This window comes from Python bivittatus, unplaced genomic scaffold (assembly GCF_059951505.1).
Source record: "Python bivittatus isolate LINGU-HERP-01145 unplaced genomic scaffold, Pbiv_v1 ctg000070_np1212, whole genome shotgun sequence".
In the NCBI taxonomy this organism is placed as follows: Eukaryota; Metazoa; Chordata; class Lepidosauria; order Squamata; family Pythonidae; genus Python; species Python bivittatus.
The window spans coordinates 34780730-34803487 of record NW_028277034.1 but is presented as its reverse complement, the minus strand read 5'-3'; the positions used below and the strand labels follow the sequence as shown (position 1 = coordinate 34803487).

The following is a 22758-nucleotide window of genomic DNA, read 5'->3' as shown; positions in this document are numbered from 1 at the left end:
CAACTTGGTCTCTTACAGGTTGATTTTCAGATCCATATTAATCTTGATGTGCTTTATACAATCCATCTGAAATTTGTTGCAAATTATTCAAGCTTTCAGCCAACACCACCACATCATTTACATACAAAAGTATACATATATTCTTGTTCCTAGCCACCACAACTCTAATATCACCATAAGCGTTCCTTACATGTTTATCTATAAATACAATAAACAGCCAAGGAGATATCATATATTCTTTTCAAACAAACATATTTCTGGCCACCATCCACTCATTGGATGATTAGGCCTCTGATTATTACTGCAGCTAAAACACTGCAAGGATAATTTCATGACAAATAAAAATCTTGTTCTTCACTGCAAGAAGATAATTTTAGAGGTGTTTTTATTAGCTTATCTTTAAAAAAAAAACTTTTATGAGCTTGTTCTTTATAGTCTTTGGAACAAGGGAGATGAATTGAGAAACACATCATATGAGGCCTTGTAGACAATGAATGTATGTAATGTATAGCCTCATCTCAGGAGACGCTTTACATATGCCAGACTGAATCAAGAGTACTGATGAAAAAGCATTTGGATAGTCCCCTTACTTTTAATGTGTGCTAGCCAAAGATTATAGAAAACTGTTCCTGCATAGTTTCATAAAAACTATTAGTCTATAATTATATGCCCAGTTGCCCATATTCAATTCCTAATAATAATAATAATAATAATAATAATAATAATGATAATGATAATAATAATAATAATAATAATAATAATAATAATAATAATAATAATAATAAGTTTTAAAAATTATTTATGTATGACCAGTATCAGGAGGAAAAACCCATTTTTGGGGGGGAGTTGTATTCTGATTCTTGCTGACAAAATTATAATATTTAACTAACAGAAAAACCTCATTATACTTCTGTACTCTTTGTCAGAATGTTTTTCCAGGTTATAGTTTATAGAAAGTAAGAGAGAATATAAAAAATGATACATAATTTTTTATTTATGTATTCTACCTTCTGATTAAATCCTCCTCCTCCTCCTCCTCCTCCTATCTCTATGCTCCTAACTGAACATGACATTAAGTCTCATTCCACAGTATTAGAAAACATCGCTTCCAATACAAATGTGTAACCATAATGGCAATGGTTTAGGAAGATATGATGCTCATATAATTCCACCTTGAAAAAGGAGAATTGATTCTGTTGCAATTTTATAACTGTGTCTATATGGATGCAATTAATAGAACAATCTCAATTACAGGGGGAAAAAATGATTTCCATTTCTGAAAGGGGCAGGTGAGAGAGTATGTGTGCATTTGTTTTGTATGTATGCATCTGAATAAAACTACAAAATGAGAGAGAAATAAAATTGCATATCTTAGCAAATGAAAGAGTCAGGAGCTGCAAATCGAAATTTTATAATAGGTGAAGATTGTTATCTAAATCAAGATTATCCCCATATATCCTGCGGGATATATTTATAAACAGTTTTAATCTAAAAAAAATAAGGGGGGGTTGTCTTCTTAATGCAACCTTCAAATAGAATCCTAATTATGTTGATCTGTTTCTTTTTGTGCCATCTTCTAGGATCTTGTAATCATGTTATTGTTATGGGCAGAATGGGTAAATAATGAGTTGTTAAATCTCTGAGATTGTTGTGCACATAAACCATCTACTGCAAGTTTAAACAATATTTTATTCCAGCTTGGGTGTATTAAATATCCTGGATATCCAAGAAATAATTTTGCAATGTTGAACATTGATCTCTGCTATAACTATATGAAACTTGTTGAAAGATAAAAAGATGGAAGTCATTTTTCAGTGTGAAATTAAAATTATTAGTAGGAAAAATATTGAAATGCAATTATATAATAAACTGAAAGTTGCTATCCTACAAGATACTTTTGTATCTAAACTATCACCTGGTTGGACCACTGAAGTAGGCCTTCTTCATGGAACTTGCCCTCTGGAGTACTGTTCCTCCCTGAATTCACATGGCTTCCACACTGGTGCTATTTAAATCAGCCCTTAAAATCTGCGTCTATCCCCAGGCTTTGGGTCAGAGTGCAAGATACATCTTTGTGTAATGTTTTGGTCTTTTGAATGATTGTTGTTTTTTCCCAGACCTTCTTTGGAAAAAGTCCAGAATAACTGATCATTTTATTGATGATGTAATTATTTTCTTTAATTTATTTTTATTGTGTTCTGTAAACTTTCCAGAGACATTGGGATGACCTATACATCCCACAAATAAAATAAAATAAAATGACCAACTTTGATAGAAGCTTTCAAAATTATTTCTTAACCAACCTAACAGGATAAGTGGAAATAAATTTTCTTATAGTAGCTGTACTGAGTTTTTTGTTAGTTATCATGCTGATACCTGTGTGTACAACTGCATGCGTTTGTGTGTGTACACCTTGGGCTGTACATCTATATAGTAATGGATATATATGAAATATGGTATTTCTGAGACCCCCTCAGAACAAGCCATAGAGACAGAAAAGTTTGTTCTTGAATATTTCAACTTTTGTAATATGTAGAAAGCTACCCCAGTGAAGACACTGCAAAGATGATCCTCAAATAAGAGATAATTCTCATGCAAACTGGATGAGGCAATGGCTCTCAAAGGGAAAGGAGGTGTGAGAAGAATACAAAGCTGCTACAGCCAAGCCTTATTGTTAGTTATCAGTGATGAACCATACTTGCCTGGATTCCTCCTGGAACTGAAATGTACCTGGCCAGCTTGACTCTAGTTGAGTATATATGCATGAATGTGTTCATATGTGACTGAGTGAAACTTTTAGTTCAGAAAGTGAATGAAAGCTGTCAACCTGCATTTGCTTCTCTGTGTCCTCAGTCTCAGGATACATAAGAACAGCAAGCAGCACTGGAGATATTATAAAGACCTTATTTTAAACCCTCCATGGGTAAAGCTTCAAAACAAAAGGATTGCACAAAGAGATATACATATACAGTTAAAGAAAATAGCAGGGTTCATTACGGGGACTCAAATGGAAAGAGTTTGAGGAAGCAGGACTTGTACAGATGCAATGACAATTATACTGACCTGAGCAACCTTAGGAAAAACGGAGGTTGCATATGTTTAATTACATTTTTCTTCTTTTTAAAGAAAGATATAACACTGCTTAAGCTTGGAAAGAATTAGTGGATTTATGTATTTATGTAAATATAACAGTAGTGCAACAAATATTGTTCACTGATGTATACTAGCATTTAGGTGCCACTTTCTATATTTAAAAATCAAAGAAGACTAAGCAATCCTGCTACTTTTTCCAATGTTATACCAAAAAAAAAAAAAACCCCAAACAAGCAAACAAACAAAAAAAAAAACGCAAAAAGGAATAATAATAAAAAAATGGCTACATATTCAATAGATTTCTTGTCATTATATCAAATAGTAAGATAAACAAAATGCCAAATGGTTCTGATTTTTCAAAGCTCCTGTTGAAAAGCTTCTTTTGATTATGCTGAAAAAAGAGCAACACATAGTTAGCAAATTGCCCATCTTATCAAATGTTCTATGTACACTGTAGTAAACTATCATCTGGTAAAGAAGCATTAAAAGGGCTGTGCAACATTTTAGATTCAAAGGGAAAAATCTACTTTGGAGCATGTAAGAGGGCTTATGTAGCACTGGTTTGCAATTTCTTAACATGGTATGATACCAAGAAAAGATGCATGAATTTAAGGAATTGCAGCCCCCACATGATCTGCAGCACGTTTTGCCTTTGAATCCTAAGCATTAAACAGTTCTGGTTGCTAACATTGTTCCTTTGTTAAATCATTAAGCCTACATTTATCAGGCTAGCAAAGGTGAGTAATTTGTCCATAGGCGAATACAAATTTACTGAATTCGCACTTTCTGAACACCTGTGAACTGGAACTCATCAATATATGTTGAGTTCTGCATTTGCAAGGCAGTTAACAACTGTAAGAGTGCCAATGAATGCATATCTTAGGGCACAGTCTGCACAACACTGATGCTTCATATTGGAGAAGATTTCTTAGAAAAAAATGTGTAAGTACTTATAAAAATATTTATATTGCAAGAAATAAACACCAGTGCATATATATTTTCATACCTTTACTCTGAACATTTGTTAAAAATTAAAGTTCAGATTGGAAAATAGAAAGTGTAGAAATTAATACATTCGTAGGGCTAAATCGACTTGTATATCCGGGAACAACAAGGAGGACAAATCTAGAAAAATCAATGAAGTCCCAAGTTTCTGCTGGATAATGGTAAAGAGATCTGAAAGCAGTAGAGATTTCCACATAGGCAGCATTTTTATTTGCACTCCATTTGGGAGATTCACACAGAGTTTAACTGGTTGTAATAGCAGTTTTAGAAGACTAGATATTTCACTTGGTTCCCTTTTATATTTTGCACTGCTGATTCTTCAAAATTCTCTTAAGACATAACTATAAATCAAGGCATTAGTTTGTACTTTGAAAACATATATTCTAAAGCATCCAACCCAATAATTTTCCATTGCATGCTAGAGGTATCCCTGTTCACTGAACAGAACCATAACTTTTTAAATTCCACTGAGTGTTGTCCCATCTTCCATCAGTGTTTGTTGCTTAAAGATAATTGCCCAATGACTTGTTGCAATTATATGTGCTTTGCTCAATTCTTTTGCATTGTGCTGTCTTCCAATGACAAATAAGGGAGTTTAGCTTGGACAGTATCTTAGGACATACTGCTCTTGGTGGTTTTATTTATACTGTGTGTAAATCAATTAGTTAAATTAACTAAGAAATGCTATCCTTTAAGAATAATGCATGCAAGCCAGGCCTTCCTTACTCCTAATTCTACTGTAATTTACTGGATACATAATTGCTATTTCTCAGAAAAACAAAATAATACTTGATATCAATCTTAATAAAAAATCTGTTCTGCGTTCATCATATTATTATCCGCTACACTTAATGACTTTTAGATTGTGTTTCTCTTTGTATAATAATGATTGCTGATATTACAATTAAATCTTAAACTGCAAACCATTAGCTGAGAATTTGCTATTATGTTTGAATCTAAAGTTGAAATTAATCCCTTAGTTTATCTGAGTATAGAATCCTATTTTGTTATTTCCCTCACAGGGTAGGAACAAATAGGCAATAATAAAAGCAGAACACTTGCACGTTGGTAAGGGTATCTCATGGATAAGAAAGACATATGCAAACACCTTTGCAAGACTTTTTATGAAAAATCTATATTGCAATTTGGTCAGCTGTAGAAATAGGAAATCACAGCGGATCACCAAAATGATTGCAGCTTAGACCATAGGGGCTCCCTTCTCCTGTCACTTGAGAGATATTGGATCCAAACATTTAAAATGGAACTTGTGCTTGTATTAGTGTCACAAGTGGGCCCCGACACTGAAAGATTTGAACAGCGCTGCCTTATATTTTCATTAACATCCCCCTGCCCCCAAATAATCATACTGTGGATATAGGCTAGGAATAATAGGGCTTTGCATGCTTCAAAAATGAATTAGAAGTGATTTAGATATTCTACAAGTGCAGTATGTCTCTACTATTAATTAATGCCAAGTCTTTTTTTAGGCTTTTATGTGAATCTTACAAGAGGTGCCACTCCGAAGAAGTGACATCATAGGCACCTGTTACATTGATGATATATGTATCATTTCATTGCAGAATGATATGATTATCTACTTTGCTGAGTTGCTTCATGATCTTAGACACAAGCATGTCATACCTGAGTGATGATTGCATGATGCGTGGGTTATTGTTTGCCTCCTTTTGTTCCCGCCTACCCAAACAGATGCTGTGAAAAATAACTACAAATGTTCATAGAAATTAAACAGCTGCTAGTCATCCTCCCATAGAAGGTTTTGCCAGAATTCTGGGGAATCCTACATTATTGTAAACAAGTCCCATGTTCCTGCTTTGTTTATGCCTACCGTGTGCCCACTGAACAAACTAGGAAAGATTTCTTAATGTATTGCCTGACTGGGATTGTGACTTATCGATAAGGCTATCATGTCTGGGCTGCAAAATCTAGATAATTACATGGCAGCAAAAAGAGACATAAAACTCTTTCTTTGCAACATAGAACTTACTGCTCACTTATTATCCAGGGCAAAAATTAAAATATTTACTTATTTATTTAGTCAATCAATCAATCAATCAATTAATCAATCAATCAATCAATCAGCTTTATTGATTAGTCTTGCAACCATATCAACCAGGAGGAGAAACATCAGCAAAAGCAAAACAAATATCTAATACATGAAATCCATAATAGATTAAAATATATAATAGTAAAATGGGATAGTACTGAGTTTAATACTACTATAAAATAGTTATGTATCACTAAAATCATAAGCCAGATTCATGTGAGACCATCCCCCCTACATGATACTCCAATCTCTTCTATATATCGGGCTCTCAACTGAGCTGCCTTGTCCACAAACTTGGCAGTCCTATACACAATAAAGATATTTGTGCCTGAGAGAAAATAGGATAATCTGTATTTGGAGTCCCAATGGACTGTTCTTTTCAACAGAGGAGACAGATGATTAAGCCTGAGTGAGTCATAAAGTTTGCAGTCGAACAAAACATGGCCAATATCTTCTATAGCTGGGTCCCCACAGAGACATAGCCTCTCATCATAAGGCACATGATGGAAATATTTATTTAGTCATATTTATATGGCTGACCATCTCACAGACAAGTGACACTGGGCAGCTTACAACAAAGCTAAAAACAATATATACAAACAAATATTAATATTATTATTAAAAATCATAACATCATAAAAGACACAAAACTAAAAAGATAAAAATATATATATTGGGAGAAGAGCGGGTGTTAATTACACTGGAGCCATCTCAATATTTTGTTAATCCCCGGAGTCCCCAGGGCCTGTGAGACAACCAGATCTTGAGGAACTTCTGGACAGTTAAAAGGGATGAGGCCAGCCTCACTTCCAGGAGAAGAATGTTCCAGGGGCCAGGGCAGAAAAAGCCTGTTGCCTAGACCCGCCAAGTGAAGCTCCCTAGCTGATGGGACCTGCAGCGTACCCTTTCTGCTAGATCTGGTGGGATGGGCACATGTAACTAGGGAGAGGCAGTCCCTCAAACAACCTGGTCCATGCCATGTGGGGTTTTAAAGGTCAAAAACAGCCCCTTGAATTAGACCCAGAAACAGACTGGTAGCCAACACAGCTTGCGGAGCAGAGGTATAATGTGTGTTGTTCTTGAAACATACATGACTTCTCGCATTGCTGCATTCTGCACCAGCTGAAGCTTCCGGATACTCTTCAAGGGCAGCCCCATGTACAGCACATTACGGTAGTCCAATCAGGAGGTTACTAGGGCATGAGTGACTGTGAGTAGAGCTCCTCAATCTAGAAACAGGTGCAATTAACACACAATATGAAGTTGAGCAAAGGCCCTCCTAGCCACAACTGCCACCTGCTCCTTGAGCAGGAGTCGTAAGTCTAGGGAACCCCCCAGATTGCATACAAACAGATCTGTTTGGGGCAGTGCAACACCATCTAGCACCAAACATAGCATGGTCCTAGAATCATAGCCCCCAAAACCCAAAGCCACTCCGTCTTGCCAGGGTTCGGTTGAAGCCTGTTGTTCCCCATCCAGATCCTCACAGCCTCCAGACACCAGGTTATCCACAGCACCATTTAATTCGCCAGGGGCAGAGATGTATAATTGGATATCATCAGCGCAATGATGATACCTGACCCCATGGCAACAGATGAACTCACCCAGTGATCTGATCCAAAACCTCAGCTGCCTTCTTATTCCAAGCAGTGACCAAGTCTTCAGATGGACCATGCAGCAGACCAGCAGGAAGAACCCCCAGCTCCCTTTGAAACCCATCAGGGTCCATCAGTTGCTGATGGCAGACCTATCTAATGGGTCTGGCCTCTCTGCAGTGGATGATGGCTCCAGAGAATCCCATGGTAATCAGGGCATGATCTGACCATGACAATAGGGACACAAAAACCTCCCTTAATTTCAGATCACATAGTCACTGTTCTGACAGGGACACTAGATCTGGTGTGTGACCACTGTCCTGCCTCAGGCTCTGGATGACTTGAGATATTCTCATGGCTGTCTTGATGGCCATAAACTCCTGAGCCATCTCAGACCCCACTCCCAGAGAAGGTAGACTGAAGTCCCCCAAGTCCATAAATCTGGGGAACTCCACTGCCAACTCAGAGATGGAACCAAGGAAATGAAACAGGAAGGTTGCTATGCAGCAGGGAGGCTGGTACAACAGCAACAATCCCAACTGATCCCTAGAGCCCAACTTAATGAACAGGGTCTCACTTCCGATGACCAGTGGTACAGTACCCTTGAAGGCCATAAGTGATTCCCTGACGACAATTGCCACAGTTCCACCCCTGCCCTGAGGTCTCAGCTGATGTCATACCCCAAACCCAGCTATCTTGGAAAGGGCCACCCCCCGCTTCCAGGCTTTGATGTCAGCCCTCCCAGGCAAACAAGGCAAGAAACTTGACTAGATGATCTAATTCTACTTTATTGTAAGGCTACATTAATAAAATCTTGCAAATATGGAAGTACAAATGTCCCACCCTCCCTATTTACTGCCTGAGTAGTTAGGGTGGGTCCTTCCTAAGTTTCTTTCTCTGGCCATTACTCTGTTGTAGGCTTCTTTCTCTCTTATCTGATTGTTCCCTGACCTCTTCCCCCCATCTTCCAAGGTCACCCTCACATTCCTTCACCTTTATATAGAAGTTTTAACACCTTAATTGTTAATGCCAAAGTACATGGACATTCTAATTTCAATTACCCTATTCTTCCAATTTTAAAGGATGGTATGAAAGTAATGATTTAAAAAGTGATCTGTCTAAATGCATCTAGTTACTTAAAAAAAATGTTCAGGGCACAAAACGGCTGTCATAACAAACTAAAGGAGAACCTAGAGAAATACCAAAAGGAGGTATGGATAGGATATAGATGAAAAAAAGTTTGTGGAGACTGGCCATGTCATGATATTGAACTGAGGAGAAGATGTAGGAAGCACCCTGTTGCAATGTAATCTGCCATATTACCCCAGAAAGAAAGAAAAAAAAATGTGAGTATTCTGCTTGACTTCCAAAGAGACAGCATTTTTGGCATTCAGGAGGATCTTTGCTCCTCTCTCTGTGAACTTAGGAAGCAACACGGCAAGGCCCAAAGTTCAGCTTAAAAACATATACTAAGAAATACTGGTGAAGCTATGCAAGCTTTGGTTTTGTCAGTGTTTGATAGGACACCACTGCTTCCATCTCCTGGGAGGACAGGCAGGATATAAATAAACTTGCCACTTAGGAGCATACTGCTTGAACACTTATGTGTTGATATGCATAGAATACACTGCTTGAAATGGTTATCAGTCAATGATTTCAGTAGCTTGCGACGCAAAATAAGAAGAATATTTAGTTTCAGAGTTCAAAACATCATAAATTTTAGCAAGTGGTCGTTCAGGGAAATCATAAGAAGCTTAAGCAGAAGTGGAAGTATGTAGGAGAGGATTAAAGTGAAGCAAAGGCAGGAACAGAACATTTCCTAATCACACTGTAGAGGCAATGATAAGCAAGTCTGGAGACAGAAATTTTCTAAATAATAAAGGTATCATTAAAGTTCTCTTTAGCCTGAAATGTAGGCCATATTATACATTTAATAATTTTTAAATACCGGTGTTCCATATATTTAAATCTTCTCCAAACTCTTTGAAGTCAAGTAATATTTCACTCCTGTGGCACAGAAGCAATTATTTTATTACACAACTGTTTAAAAGTAAATTTCACAACCCATATTTAGGAAGCTTAAAACATAATGACCCACTTGTTTTTCAGAGCTATACTTTTGTTTCTCTGGTAAGATTCTACTTGTCTAGAAATAACTTGTCTTATAATAAATTGTCTTATAATAAAACATCTCCAACTTACAAGACATAGCACAGACAAAAAGATCATGGCAGAAATTAGAAATAAACATTGCAATAAAATAATTTATCTATGTAGCTATGCAAGACAAAAATATTTAAAAGCCATATTAAAAAAAAAAACACTTATTAACATTTATTCATGGTCTTTAAATATGTAAGAATGCAGCAGTAAGACTAAACATGGACAATTACAGTGCAAAGCAGACTACTTCTTTGGGTTAGTCCATAACAAAACCCAGTGTTTTTGTTAGCATCTGGAATGAACTGAATATTGATAATCCAAACATTTGTAGAGCACGGCAAAAATGAAGAATTGGTCGTTGACTTACAGAACAATAATGAGGTGGTGAAGAAAAGTAAATTCCCTGGCACAATTTAGGTTTAGATGTGAAAGTACACGAGTGCTTGATAGATTACAATTAATGAGAATTATTATTCAACTGCCACTAAACACTTATTAATAAAAACAACATGAAAATTCAGACTTAAATTCCATGAGATAACTCTAAGCATAAGGAAATGAGATAAGATAATAATACATAAATCCAGAGATATGTCTGTGTTTTGGGAAATGTTAAAAAGTTAATAGCGTATTGACAAGGCAGATTAGTGTTACTTGTGTAAAGCAGGAGATCTCAAATTTTGCAGGGCCACAACTCTCTAAAATGAGAGGTTAGGCTTGGGCAATAAATAAATATATCACTATCATTAAAATTGAATCTATATATCAAATAAAACAATGTTGGAAACTTGCAATTTTATGCATTAAAATATTTTTTTTCATTGGAAACCAGCAAGAAAACAATCAAATCATGGGAAGGATAAGCCTGCTTACTTTTGCAGGATCCCTGAAATGTGGTATTCTTGTGAAATTGGAGCACTCATTTCTCATTCCACACATATTCTGGATTAATATTTGCACTTTATAGCAGTGACGGTTGAAAATTCTAACTTTCCTATTGGTTTGTCCAGGATGACCAAATGAAGTAGTACATGGTCATGAAGGAAACAAGGATGGTTTTCATGGACTGAATAATTCAGAGCAGTAGAGTGAATAGTGTTCATAAAAATTTAGTTTAGCTATATTTATTTTTTTTAATAACATTTCTTAATTTTGATCACTCCAAACAGGAATAGTATGATACGTTGTTATCTATAATGGAGAATAATGTGTTAGGTTAGAAAGCCTTGGTATTTAGAACAAAGTCATCTGTACCTTTGCAGTCTAGTTCTAGTAGCTAATTTATCCCACTGAGAATTAAAAAGTTTAGAGAGTAAGGAAAATTACCTTGATGGAGATATGTAAGACCTGTTACCAGGGGTGGGGGTGGGGGCTCATTTTAGGTCCACTACAGATAGATAATATTCAGAAGTGGCCTAGAGAGACACCTCTCTAATTCATTGAGCTTATAAGGAAAAAGGGAAGGAGGTACAAGACTTGCAAGATTCTATTATTATAGCCAACCTCAGTAAAAGTAATTTTAGCCCTCCTGTGGAGTTGATTTCTTGGTCTGGTTTACTGAGTAGGGTTGACAAGACTAGGCACTTTCTATCAAGTAGGAGACACAGTTTTGGATTAAATTTGAAATAGGTGGTTATCAGCATCTGATCTAGTCAGAGTTTGGGTTGATTGGAGACAAAATTCCAGAAAAAGTTTATCATATGGTGGTGGTGGTGGTGGTGATTATTATTATTATTATTTGCTGCTCAAAAAACTTGAATAAAACAAATCCAGGATTACTTATCAACCTGAAATGTTTGCAGTATAGAACAGAGCTGAAAACACTGAAGCTACAAATCAGAAAATTCTTGCTTTGAATATCCTGCCATTAGATGGCTTTATATAAGGAATGCTTATTTTCTTCTCTATGTCTACAATATGAAGATACAGTATACTAACCTGGTCTCATAGGATAGTTGAATAAAAGTATTTTTGGAAAGCCCTACATATTATGTAATGTAAGTATTATATTTTAAAAGTCATTACCACCATTATTATATACTGAATTATTATTCAACATGATAGTAAATTTTCCAATTGAATCTTTTCTTTATAGAATAGTTGATATTCATCTCAGACAAGATTTTATTTGGAAAGAAATAATTGCTGCTTCCTAAAACACTCTCATGCATTATGTTACTATAGCATATATTGCTATCATAATACAGCAAGTATTATTATTCTTTAAACACAAAAAGTACCTACAGGGTTAAGAAGGATGGTAAGAAACAGTTCACCTCCTTGGATACTTTTGTCTAATTCTTGAGGCCCACCAGGATATTCTTTGTAAAAAATTGTATGCGTGAAAAGTCCACATGTCTGTCGGGGGAGTACCTAAGTAAGATAAAACAACAGCAACAAGCAAACTTTTGGTATGGATATGTGCTTATATATGCATGCACTGATGTATGAGGCATCGGCGTGTGATTCCATCAGCTGTAACCTTCTGATAGCTGAACCTCTGCTGTTTTCAAAAGATGTCTTTCTTTTTCCTGCCATAGGACACAGCAAGTTCAAGGTCAGTTGAGGGCTGTGTCATAACATATGGTAGTAATTGTGCAACCAGCCCCTTAAATTCTTAAGACCATTAACTGCTGATTTGAATCATTCTTGCTTTAAACATGAATACAGTAATATATGATTTATAGGGACTGATTAATAGACTAGATTAACTGGCTAATTATAAAAATCTTTATTTAAAGAAAACGTTGACAAAGTTTAACCAGATTCAAGAATATTTTAATTTTAATTATTTTTAATATAAGTACTTATGAAACTACAGATGATAAGTGTATCTTAAAATATTTCTCCTTTTTGTCTTTCTCAGAGGGAAAACATGTTTTAAGTATGGTACTTGCATACATGCAGTACTAAGAAACACAAAATGTGAGAATATAAGACAAATGCCGTTGGACAGATGGGAGATCTATCCAGTCCAGAATTTGGATTATCACAGTGGCCAGCCTTTGGGAAGCTCACAAGGACACTGTCTTGTTTTATTCCAAGCAACAGACATTTAGTGCAATATTTCTTCTTCTCACTGAGGTTCCATATAGCTGGTTTTCATTAGAAAGTGAATTCAAAGCTTGTGAAGAATGCTGTTTTGTGGAATCCTTGGGGTTCTCTGAGCTTGGCTGTTTTCTTGCAAATGTTTTGTTACCCAGCTAGGTAACATCTTCTAAATGGATATCCACACAACTTTATCAAAAAGTGCCTCACCACTCAGCCTACTACAACACAACCAACACAAGCTATGAAAAGGGTAACACTGCCATACATCAGAAACATCTCAGAAACTACGAACAGACTATTACAACCGCATTGCATCTCCATAGCACGCAAACCAACTAAAGCCCTCCAAAACATCTTAAGCAAAGCAAAAGACCCAATAGCACAAGAAGAAAAAACAGGAGTCATCTACAACATACAGTGTATGGACTGTAACAGCCTCTATGTAGAACAGGCAGGCAGAAGGCTAGGAGAATGCATCCATGAACACCAACTAGCAGTCAGAAAACATGATGAAAACTCTTTAATCTCACAACACATGGACAGACTTAACCATAGTTTCAGCTGGGAAACTGGGAAACTTAGACCAAGCTAAATCCAAAAATGCGAGGGAATTCCTGGAAGCTTGGTATTCAGACAAGACAGCCATCAACAGGCACATAGAGATAAACAACATCTACACACTATTAAAAAGAGACAATAAAAAGGAAAACAAAAGACCAGACCATCTCCTCACCAGCAATCATCACCCAGATAAGCAGAGATTAACAGCAAGGTTATCATCAGACATACAATCAGCAGTAAACAATACCCTAATCAAGGAACTTACAGAGGGAAAAAAATAAAACAAAACCCACACCCCCACCAACACTGGCAGGGCATGTCACATTATATAAACAGAGAGCAAACCCCATTCCATTCTAGCAACAAAGATGTTACCTAGCTGGGTAATGAAACGTTTGCAAGAAAACAGCCAAGCTCAGAGAACCCCAAGGACTCTACAGTTCAACCCTGAGCTATACATATCCACTTCTATTGGAATGCTGTTTTATCTCCTCACTCTTGTCATAACTTGCATTTTCATAGGGAATGGGTAACAGGAAGGACAGTGATGAGATGTAAAAATGTATAATGGACCCACTGAAGAAGTACAGAACTTGGAAGAAGCCAAATGAGGTCTACTCCCAATACTGACCCTGTGTAGAATTATTTTGACTAGTAGTTATATCTCCTCAATTCATTTATTCAAATTTATCTTTAAATCTGTTTAAAGAAGTCTAGAGAAATGCTTGTTTATCATCATTTTTGTCCATATTCATGTAGCAGCAGATTACTACTATAGTATGTCTGAGCCCAAAACAATCTATGCTAGTTTATAATATTAGAGATTGGATTCTCTAAACAATCATCTTCTCAAAATATATGAAGTTATTTAAAAAAAATAAATACACAATTGGCCTCATCACTTCTGCAGCCAACCATAAATCATGTAAATATGAGTGACTATGTGAAAAACAATCTTCACATTTGCAGAAAGACTTGAAACCATTTCTTCATTCAAAATATTTATTCACATGAAATGTTCCTGGAAGCATTAATGTAGGCTTTTGTGCCCACCCAAACTTTTCTGAAGTAATCTTTGTAATCATGAGATTCAATTTAAACATCTTGAGCAACTTTTCTATTGATAGAGTAGTGATGGACTCTAATAATTATTTCTGATTCTCATCTGCCTAAAACTCCCTTGACATTTCTTTTGGAGATAATGTTCATCTGTTCTTTTGTTCCAATCTGTTCCCTCTCACTACATGGTTATTATAGCTGCCAGCTAGCTAGTCTTTTTTATCTAACTGATGGTCCAACTTAATCCTATGAGGATATGACCTCAAACCAACTGCTCTGACCTTGTGCCATGACATTCAGGGGATCATATAAGCAGCTGCCCTCTCTTTATGTTAGCTGGAAATTTTACCTCTTTGGTTATGTTGAGTACTGAGATCTTACAACTGGTAGGAGAAATATGCAAACTTGTCTGACTTGGTTGAAAAATAAATAAAGCATGTTGTACCTTCAGAGATGTAGCTAGAGGAACGGTTATAGGCTGGTAGATAATTTGCTTAATCATTTTTTTAAAGCTCTAATTGTATTTTAGATATGATGCAGAATGAATTACTAAATTTGCCCATACTTGATATTTATAAAAGGATTAACATGAAGAAGAATGTGCACCTATTAATTAAACAAACTTACCAGTTGGATATACCTTCTAACTATACTTCCAGCTTTCACTAAATTCATATAAGAAAATTTATGCCCAGTTGTGATAGCCAATATGACAGTTCAATTCAAAACACGTTCAGAATTGAAGCAATGTGAGAAACAGCACTATTTTAATCATTTTTGCACAGGAACAATTATGAAATAATGGAAATGCAATGTACCATGATGCCATTGTGGATGAAGCCCCGTCTGTACCGTGCAGGTTTCAGATGAGGATACTCTTCAGTGCTGGTCACTTTAATATCCCAGACCTTCTTCCATGCTTCATAAAGCTGAATATGAACAGGGTAGACACCAGAATGATGTGGAGCCACTGCATAGCCAATGTCAGTCGGAATACCATGTTCCTGAGAGTGGGCAAAAGAGGTGGAAGGCACATGTACATAAAAAAAAAAACCCAAAATTTGCTGAGGTTTTTGAATATCATCAAATATAGAAAGAACAATTACAGTAATTAAAACCCTTAGACAAGCAAATACTATATGGGAAAATAAAAGAGATTGATTTCTAGGCATATCTTTGGGTAAAGGTCATAAGAACTTTATAAAAACCATGTTGGAAAGATGATCTCTAGTGCAACATTTTATTTCTGCAATGGAAGGCTACTAAGTGGGTCTGGAAACTAATAATCCCCAGCAAATGGGGGATTCTTTTGTACTTTCAAACTTTTTGTAAGTCGCCCAGAGTCCCCTATTGTGGGGGAGATTGGCAGCGGAGAAATCCAATAAAATAAATAAATAAAATAAATAAATGGTACTGAGTGACACTGTGCTTATGATGCTGGATATACTCTATAGCCATCATGACTAGCAGCTCCCCCATCTGTAGTAATAAAAACTAGATAACAAACATCTTAGCTTTCCTAAGACAGGTAGGGAGTAACTAGATCCAGGTTTTACATTATATTAAATGCATCTTGGTATAGTTTATTGGCTCCTGATTTTTTCAGCTTTCCCAAATCTCAGTTAGCTTTTGGTGTTAAAAAATATTACTTTATTAGCAACCACCACTACCACCAATGACCATATTTTATAATCAAAGAATTACTTCTTGTCATTCGATTTGCTAGAATGCTCCTTCTCCATTTGAAATGTGAGAAACATAACAAAAGGTGGAAGAGAGATATCAAGTAATAAAGGTGCTAATTATAAGAACCCTTGGAAAGACAATTAGATGTCAGGGTTTTTTGATGATATATGGAAGATTCACAAGAAGATACATTAAGATTCTGTAGGAGAACACTGCCTGTTACTGTCTGAACAAACAAAACAGCCCCATTTATATATTAGATTGACAAATTAGCAGGATAAAGTCAAAGAAAGTAGACAAAAGGTAACATATAATTGAACTTTTTAAATATCATCTTTATAGTTGTTTGAAATGACATTCAATATATATCAAAGTGGTGTATTTTTTTAAAGAGGGAAGGCTTGATAGTCCATATTGAAAATGTAAAATAAACAGAACAGATGATATTTGATCACTCTAATTTCCCACCACCAAGCAATATCAGAAGCATAATAAATATTCATCTCTTATGTTGTACTGCTCTTTTATAAGCCAGAATTGCTAAAAACTGCAATAGTGTCCTTGCAAAGTAAAGACTTAATACTGCTGGCTTTAGACAATGATGTAAAGGAATTCAGAGTTATATCTGGATTTTGTTCAATATTAATATTTTTTTCCAGACAGTATTCTCAGTATCCCTTGAACTTCAGTACTTCAGTATGAATGTTTAAATTAGTAACTTTAAATGTGAAACACTTCCAGAATGATTTAACGGCCTGTTTGGAATGTGAAACTACTTTGAGCTTGAAACAGTTTGAATATCACACTGTAAAATGAAGAGCACTGTTAAATGTGTACAAAGTCCATTTGGTTTTTATGCACAATCAGCCAATTCTCAAAGAACAGTGGCTTTTGGTAACTTTGGGTTTTAAGGATGAAAACCAAATTATGTGTACAAAAGTATGGAGTATGGAGAACCAACAGAAAGAATTACAAATTTTAATGCAGGATGGGAAACAAGATTTAGTGGACATTACTGAAGTCTGATGGGATGAAACATATTAATGGAATGCAAGTATTGATAAGAATAACTTATTCAAAACAAATACATCAGACAAAAGGAGAGAATGAGTGTCTTTATCAAAGAAATGTATACATCTGTAGAAATCCAGGAATATGAGCATGACCGTCCAATCAAAAGCATTTGGATAAAAATATTAGGAAGGGGAAACAATAATGATATTATTGTGGGGAATGTGTTGTAGACATGTGATCTGGATAATTGTGATGGAATGGAATTATGAAGGCCAAGCTCAGGCAGATAAACATTTTGATTGATGTCAGGCCTAGCCCAAGGAACTCCAAGAGACAATGCCAATTCAATCCAGCTATGTTTATTAGCTACAACCTCTAGCAAGAATCTTCCCAGACTAAAACCCCAGTTCCCAAAGTCCTCCAGCCACAACAGTGTGAATTCCTCAGGGAGGTGCCAGTCTCATCCTCTTGTTCCTCCCACGTGGTTCTGGCGAGCTAAGAAAATGTTTATCTGCCTGAGCTTGGCCTTCATAATTCCATTCCATCACAATAATGCATTTCTGGAGCAGATTACAGAGCTTTGAGGGAGGAAACACATAGTAATAATAGCACATTTCTAATATCCAAAGAACTATTGGAAAATCAATTCAGTTAAAATTGCAATGTCCCTCAGAGTCTTAATGGTCTTGTTGACTGCTTCATTTTAAAGAAGATTGAAGAAAAGACAAGGGTAACAGCATTCCTAAATCTTATCCTAACCAATTAAAAAAAGCTAACTGAAGAGGTAAAAGCAGTGGGGACTTTGGGAAGAAGTGACCCTGCAGAAATGGAATTGGAGCATCTTTGTAGATGTACAACTAAGGGGTATACTAAATATACTAAATGTACAATTACACACTATTCCAGTGAATGTGTAGCTCATTTCAGCTGACCAAGTATTGAAAGGAATATACCGGAGAAATAGAAGATAGTGAAATTGCCAAGATCAGCTAATAACAGAATAAAGGAGAAAGGCTAAGGTATAAAAGAAATGTAACCTTGCAAAAGAAGCTAAAGAAATAAAAATAACGTTTCACTATGTCAGTAATAAGAATAATAAAAAGGAAGTGGACCCACGGTTTGGAAAATATAGGACAGAATAGAGGTAATGGGGAAAGGATAAAATGCTTCAACTCCTCAAAGGGTAACTGTGTTCAAATGGATCTTAACCAAACGAGTGACATAAGGAGACAGGGTAAGTAAAGTGATTGTTAGGAAATACCTGGCTAGTATAAACAAGTCTCTAGGTCCAGATTAATTACTTCCAAGGGTCTTCAGGGATCTTGAGGATATAATTTTTTTGAGAATATTGAGAAATCATGACAGATGGGTATAGAGCAGTGTTTTTCAAAATTGGCAACTTTAAGATGTGTGGACTACAACTCCCAGAATTCCCTAGCAAGCATGTTGAAACCCACACATCTTAAAGTTACCAAATTTGAAAAACACTGGTATAGGGTATAGGGTCAAAGGGCCTTTTCACTGGAAAATGCAAATATTATTCCTAACTTCAAAAAAAAAAGGGGGGGATGAGTAATTACAGAGTAGTCTACCTGACTCTGATTCTCCTGGACAAAACTCCAAAATAGATTATTAAACAATTGGTTTGTGACCCTTTTTTTAAAATGCATTGATTGGTAGGAAAGCCAGTACGGTTGAATCAAGAGCATGTTATGTCAAACCAACTTGATCTTTTTTGATTTAGTAACAAGTTTAGTTAATCCTTGGAATGTGGTAGACATAGTACATCTTGACTTCAGCAAAATGTGAGTGAACAGAAGAGAAATCCAAATCAAATCAAAATTTGGTGTGACCACCCTTTGCCTTCAATTCTAGCATCAATTCTTCTAGGTACACTTGCACACAGTTTTTGAAGGAACTCGGCAGGTAGGTTGTTCCAAACATCTTGGAGAACTAACCACAGATCTTCCGTGAATGTAGGCTGCCTCAAATCCTTCTGTCTCTTCATGTAATCCCAGACAGACTTGATGATGTTGAGATCAGGGCTCTGTGGGGGCCAAACCATCACTTCCAGGACTCCTTGCTCTTCTTTACGCTGAAGATAGTTCTTAATGACATTGGCTGTATGTTTGGGGTCATTGTCCTGCTGCAGAATAAATTTGAGGCCAATCACATGTCTTCTTGATGGTATGGCATGATGGATAAGTATCTGCCTGTATTTGTCAGCATTGAGGACACCACTGATACTGACCAAATCTTGTTTCCACGTCAGAGGTATGGCTTTTTGGCCACAATTCTTCCATGACGACCACTTCTGTCCAGACTTCTCCAGACAGTAGATGGGTGTTCCTGGGTCCCACTGGCTTCCACCAGTTCTGTGCTGATGGCACTGCTGAGCATCTTCTGATGTCAAAGGGAAGTAAGCATGATGTGTCTTTTATCTGCTGCATTAAGTTTCCTTGGCCGACCACTGCATCTACAGTCCTCAGCATTACCCATTTCTTTGTGCTTCTTCAAAAGAGCTTGAACAGCACATCTTGAAACCCCAGTCTGCTTTGAAATTTTTGCCTGGGGGAGACCTTGCTGATGCAGTATAACTACCTTGTGTCTTGTTGCTGTGCTCAGTCTTGCCATGGTGTATGACCTGTGACATGAAACTGTCTTCCACAGCCTCACCTTAGTAGCAGAGTTTGGCTGTTCCTCACCCAGTTTTAAGCCTCCCACACAGCTGTTTCTGTTTCAGTTAATGACTGTGTTTCAACCTACATATGAAATTGATGATCATTAGCACCTGTTTGGTGTAATTGGTTAATCATACACCTGACTCTAATCCTGCAAGATCCCTGACTTTGTGCAAGTGTACAAAGTGTGCAAGTGTAAGAATTGATGCTGGTTTGAAGGCAAAGGGTAGTCCCACCAAATATTGATTTGATTTAGATTTCTCTTCTGTTGGCTCACTTTGCATTTTGTAAATTGATAAACATATACAATTACAATATATATTTTTGAAAGCATTCTTACTTTACAGCATTTTTTCACACCTGCCTAAAACTTTTGAAAAGTACTGTATGTATGTGTGTGTCTGTGTGTGTGTATGTGTGTATATATATGTAGCATTACCTGGGGAGAAATATGATGTCCTTTGCTGGAACAATAGTTTGCACAAGTCTAGAATAAAACAATGTTATAAAAATCCTTAGTAGTTGTCCTACTAATATGTATATGTTAAACGTTGTCATTTTGCAGGACATTTTGCATGTATTCTCTGTTGTGGTGCATGTCCTCTGGAACAGCATTCTCCAGAAATATGTATAGCTCCCACCCTTTACATGTTCCAGAAATGTCTTAAAATCTGGCAGTGTTGCCAAGCTTGAGATAAAGATGTTCATGGAGCCCCTGGCAAATATTATTTTTGAGGGGGTGGGGTGGAGGAAAGTTATTTATGTGGTTTTCTATGAGCAGCCATGTTCTATATCTTTCTTTCTTTCTTTCTTTCTTTCTTTCTTTCTTTCTTTCTTTCTTTCTTTCTTTCTTTCTTTCTTTCTTTCTTTCTTTCTACCTACCTACCTACCTACCTACCTACCTACCTACATACATACTTACATACTTACATACTTACATACTTACATACTTACATACTTACATACATATTCTTTTAAAATATATAAGCTGCCCTGAAACTTTTTGGAGCCAGATGGCCTCAAAATCTCATCAGTCGATCAATCAAACATTTTTTTTTTAAAGCCATAATAAACTGTGGCTAAATTACTTCTCCGTAGATCTGGACTCAGTTCTAAGTAACAAGTCCAGTATGTTCTGTAAAGTCTTCTTTCTATAAATACACATCTTGGTATGACAAATTTCAAATCTAGGCTCATAAAACTGGTGCATACTGTATATCTGGGGAGATTTGTGATGAGAGGTGAAAAAAAATCCTAAATGCTAAATATTTACATACTTCCAAGCACCCTTATATTTTATATAATTTAAAAATGTGTGGCTTGGGCAAATTCTGTTTTTATTCTGACTGGATAAAAGACTCAAATGAACAAGCAAGTTTAATTTTGAGTCAGCAGTTGGATAGGCCACTGGCGGCTGCCCTCTTTTATCCCATGAGTAAAAGTTTCCCTTTTTTAAAATAAGGGAATGAAAATGAAAAAGGGCCAAGGTTGGAATATCCCTCCGTGAGGCTCACCCACAAAACAGTGCACTCCATATGGCTACAGTTTTAGCATAGCAAGTGCAATAACAGTTCTAGCACAGCAAATTTATGCTTCTAACAATCTAAGGGAAATAAAATACTTTTGCCCTCTGTCGGCATAACAAGGCGATCCCGGCTGAATTGCTGTGAGTCTTGTCAAAAAGGAGAGAGGTGAAATGTTGGCTCTCAGCTGTCACCTTGCTGAATTAAAGATTTACATAAGCTCTTTCTACTTTTAACACAAGGACACTTTTTTTTCAAGTACTGTTTCTCAGGCAGGCAAAGAGGTTCCCTAGGAGATTATTTTACTTTATTTCATTCTTACTGTGTCAGCTTTATGCTTTATTTTATTTTATTTGTGCAAAGGTATTGGGGAGAGGGAAGTGTTTTGCTGTTTTCTAGCAATTCATCCCACTGCAAATTCTCAGTCTTTTAAAATATTAAATTTATTTTGTATCCTGATGTATACAACTGGAGAATGCAGGTTAATGATTGTTAATGATCGCATGAAAAATTTTGGAAATGATTACCATATTAATAGCCTCCATAAAGCTATTAATTGTAGAGCATAACATTACTTAATCTGTTGAAACATCTGCCAGTGGGATCCCCAAATTGGTACATTCAGATATGTTGCACTACTACGTCACCCAGAATTCACATTTGGGTTTGCCAAATGGAAATACTGGGTGATTTTGTCTGAACACATCTGGAATGTTGCAAGTTAAGGAAGGCTGTTTTATTGGGTTAAACTCCATGACAGAAAGTAAATTAAGATGTGGTTGGAAATGCCAATAGATACTGTGCTATTTTTCTGAAGATTCTGCAATGGAAAACTAAAATAGGTTCACTTGGATTACTTTAGTCTCCAATTAATCCAAAACATTTTGTCTGCATGGCAGTCTATGTTACATAGGTTTCATGCTACAAGTAAAGCTGAGCCAGTTTATATGGCACATAGTAGTCAGGATTTTTGGTAATCTTTGCAATAAATGTCTGCATTTTATTGTAAACAGAATAAGACACTGTACAGAGTAATTCTAAAAGGGACATTAAAGGCATTTCCTTGTGGCTTTTGGTAAAAGAAAGATCTGGAGCAGATTATACCCTGGTATATTTTTTTAATTAGATGTGAGCACAGTTCATGTTTAAATGGATTTTTTTATATACTGTGAACAGTTTCTGATGTGCCTTTCAGTGAAGCAACAGTTATTTTTAAAATCTAGTGAAGCTGCCTTCAAGTAATTTAGAAGATCAGAATACAA

At 36.2% G+C, this 22758-nt stretch overlaps 1 protein-coding gene across 1 annotated transcript in view; it reads right to left on the bottom strand.

Annotated features, from left to right (window-relative positions):
* LOC103052535 (N-deacetylase and N-sulfotransferase 4) overlaps positions 1–22758 on the bottom strand; it is a 103338-nt gene that overhangs the window by 27597 nt on the left and 52983 nt on the right. Inside the window, exons 4-5 of the mRNA XM_007433780.2 lie at positions 15411–15596; positions 12166–12294 (exon numbers count right to left, since the gene is read on the bottom strand). Coding sequence (XP_007433842.1) covers positions 12166–12294; positions 15411–15596 — 315 coding nt within the window. The remainder of the gene's footprint in view (positions 1–12165; positions 12295–15410; positions 15597–22758) is intronic.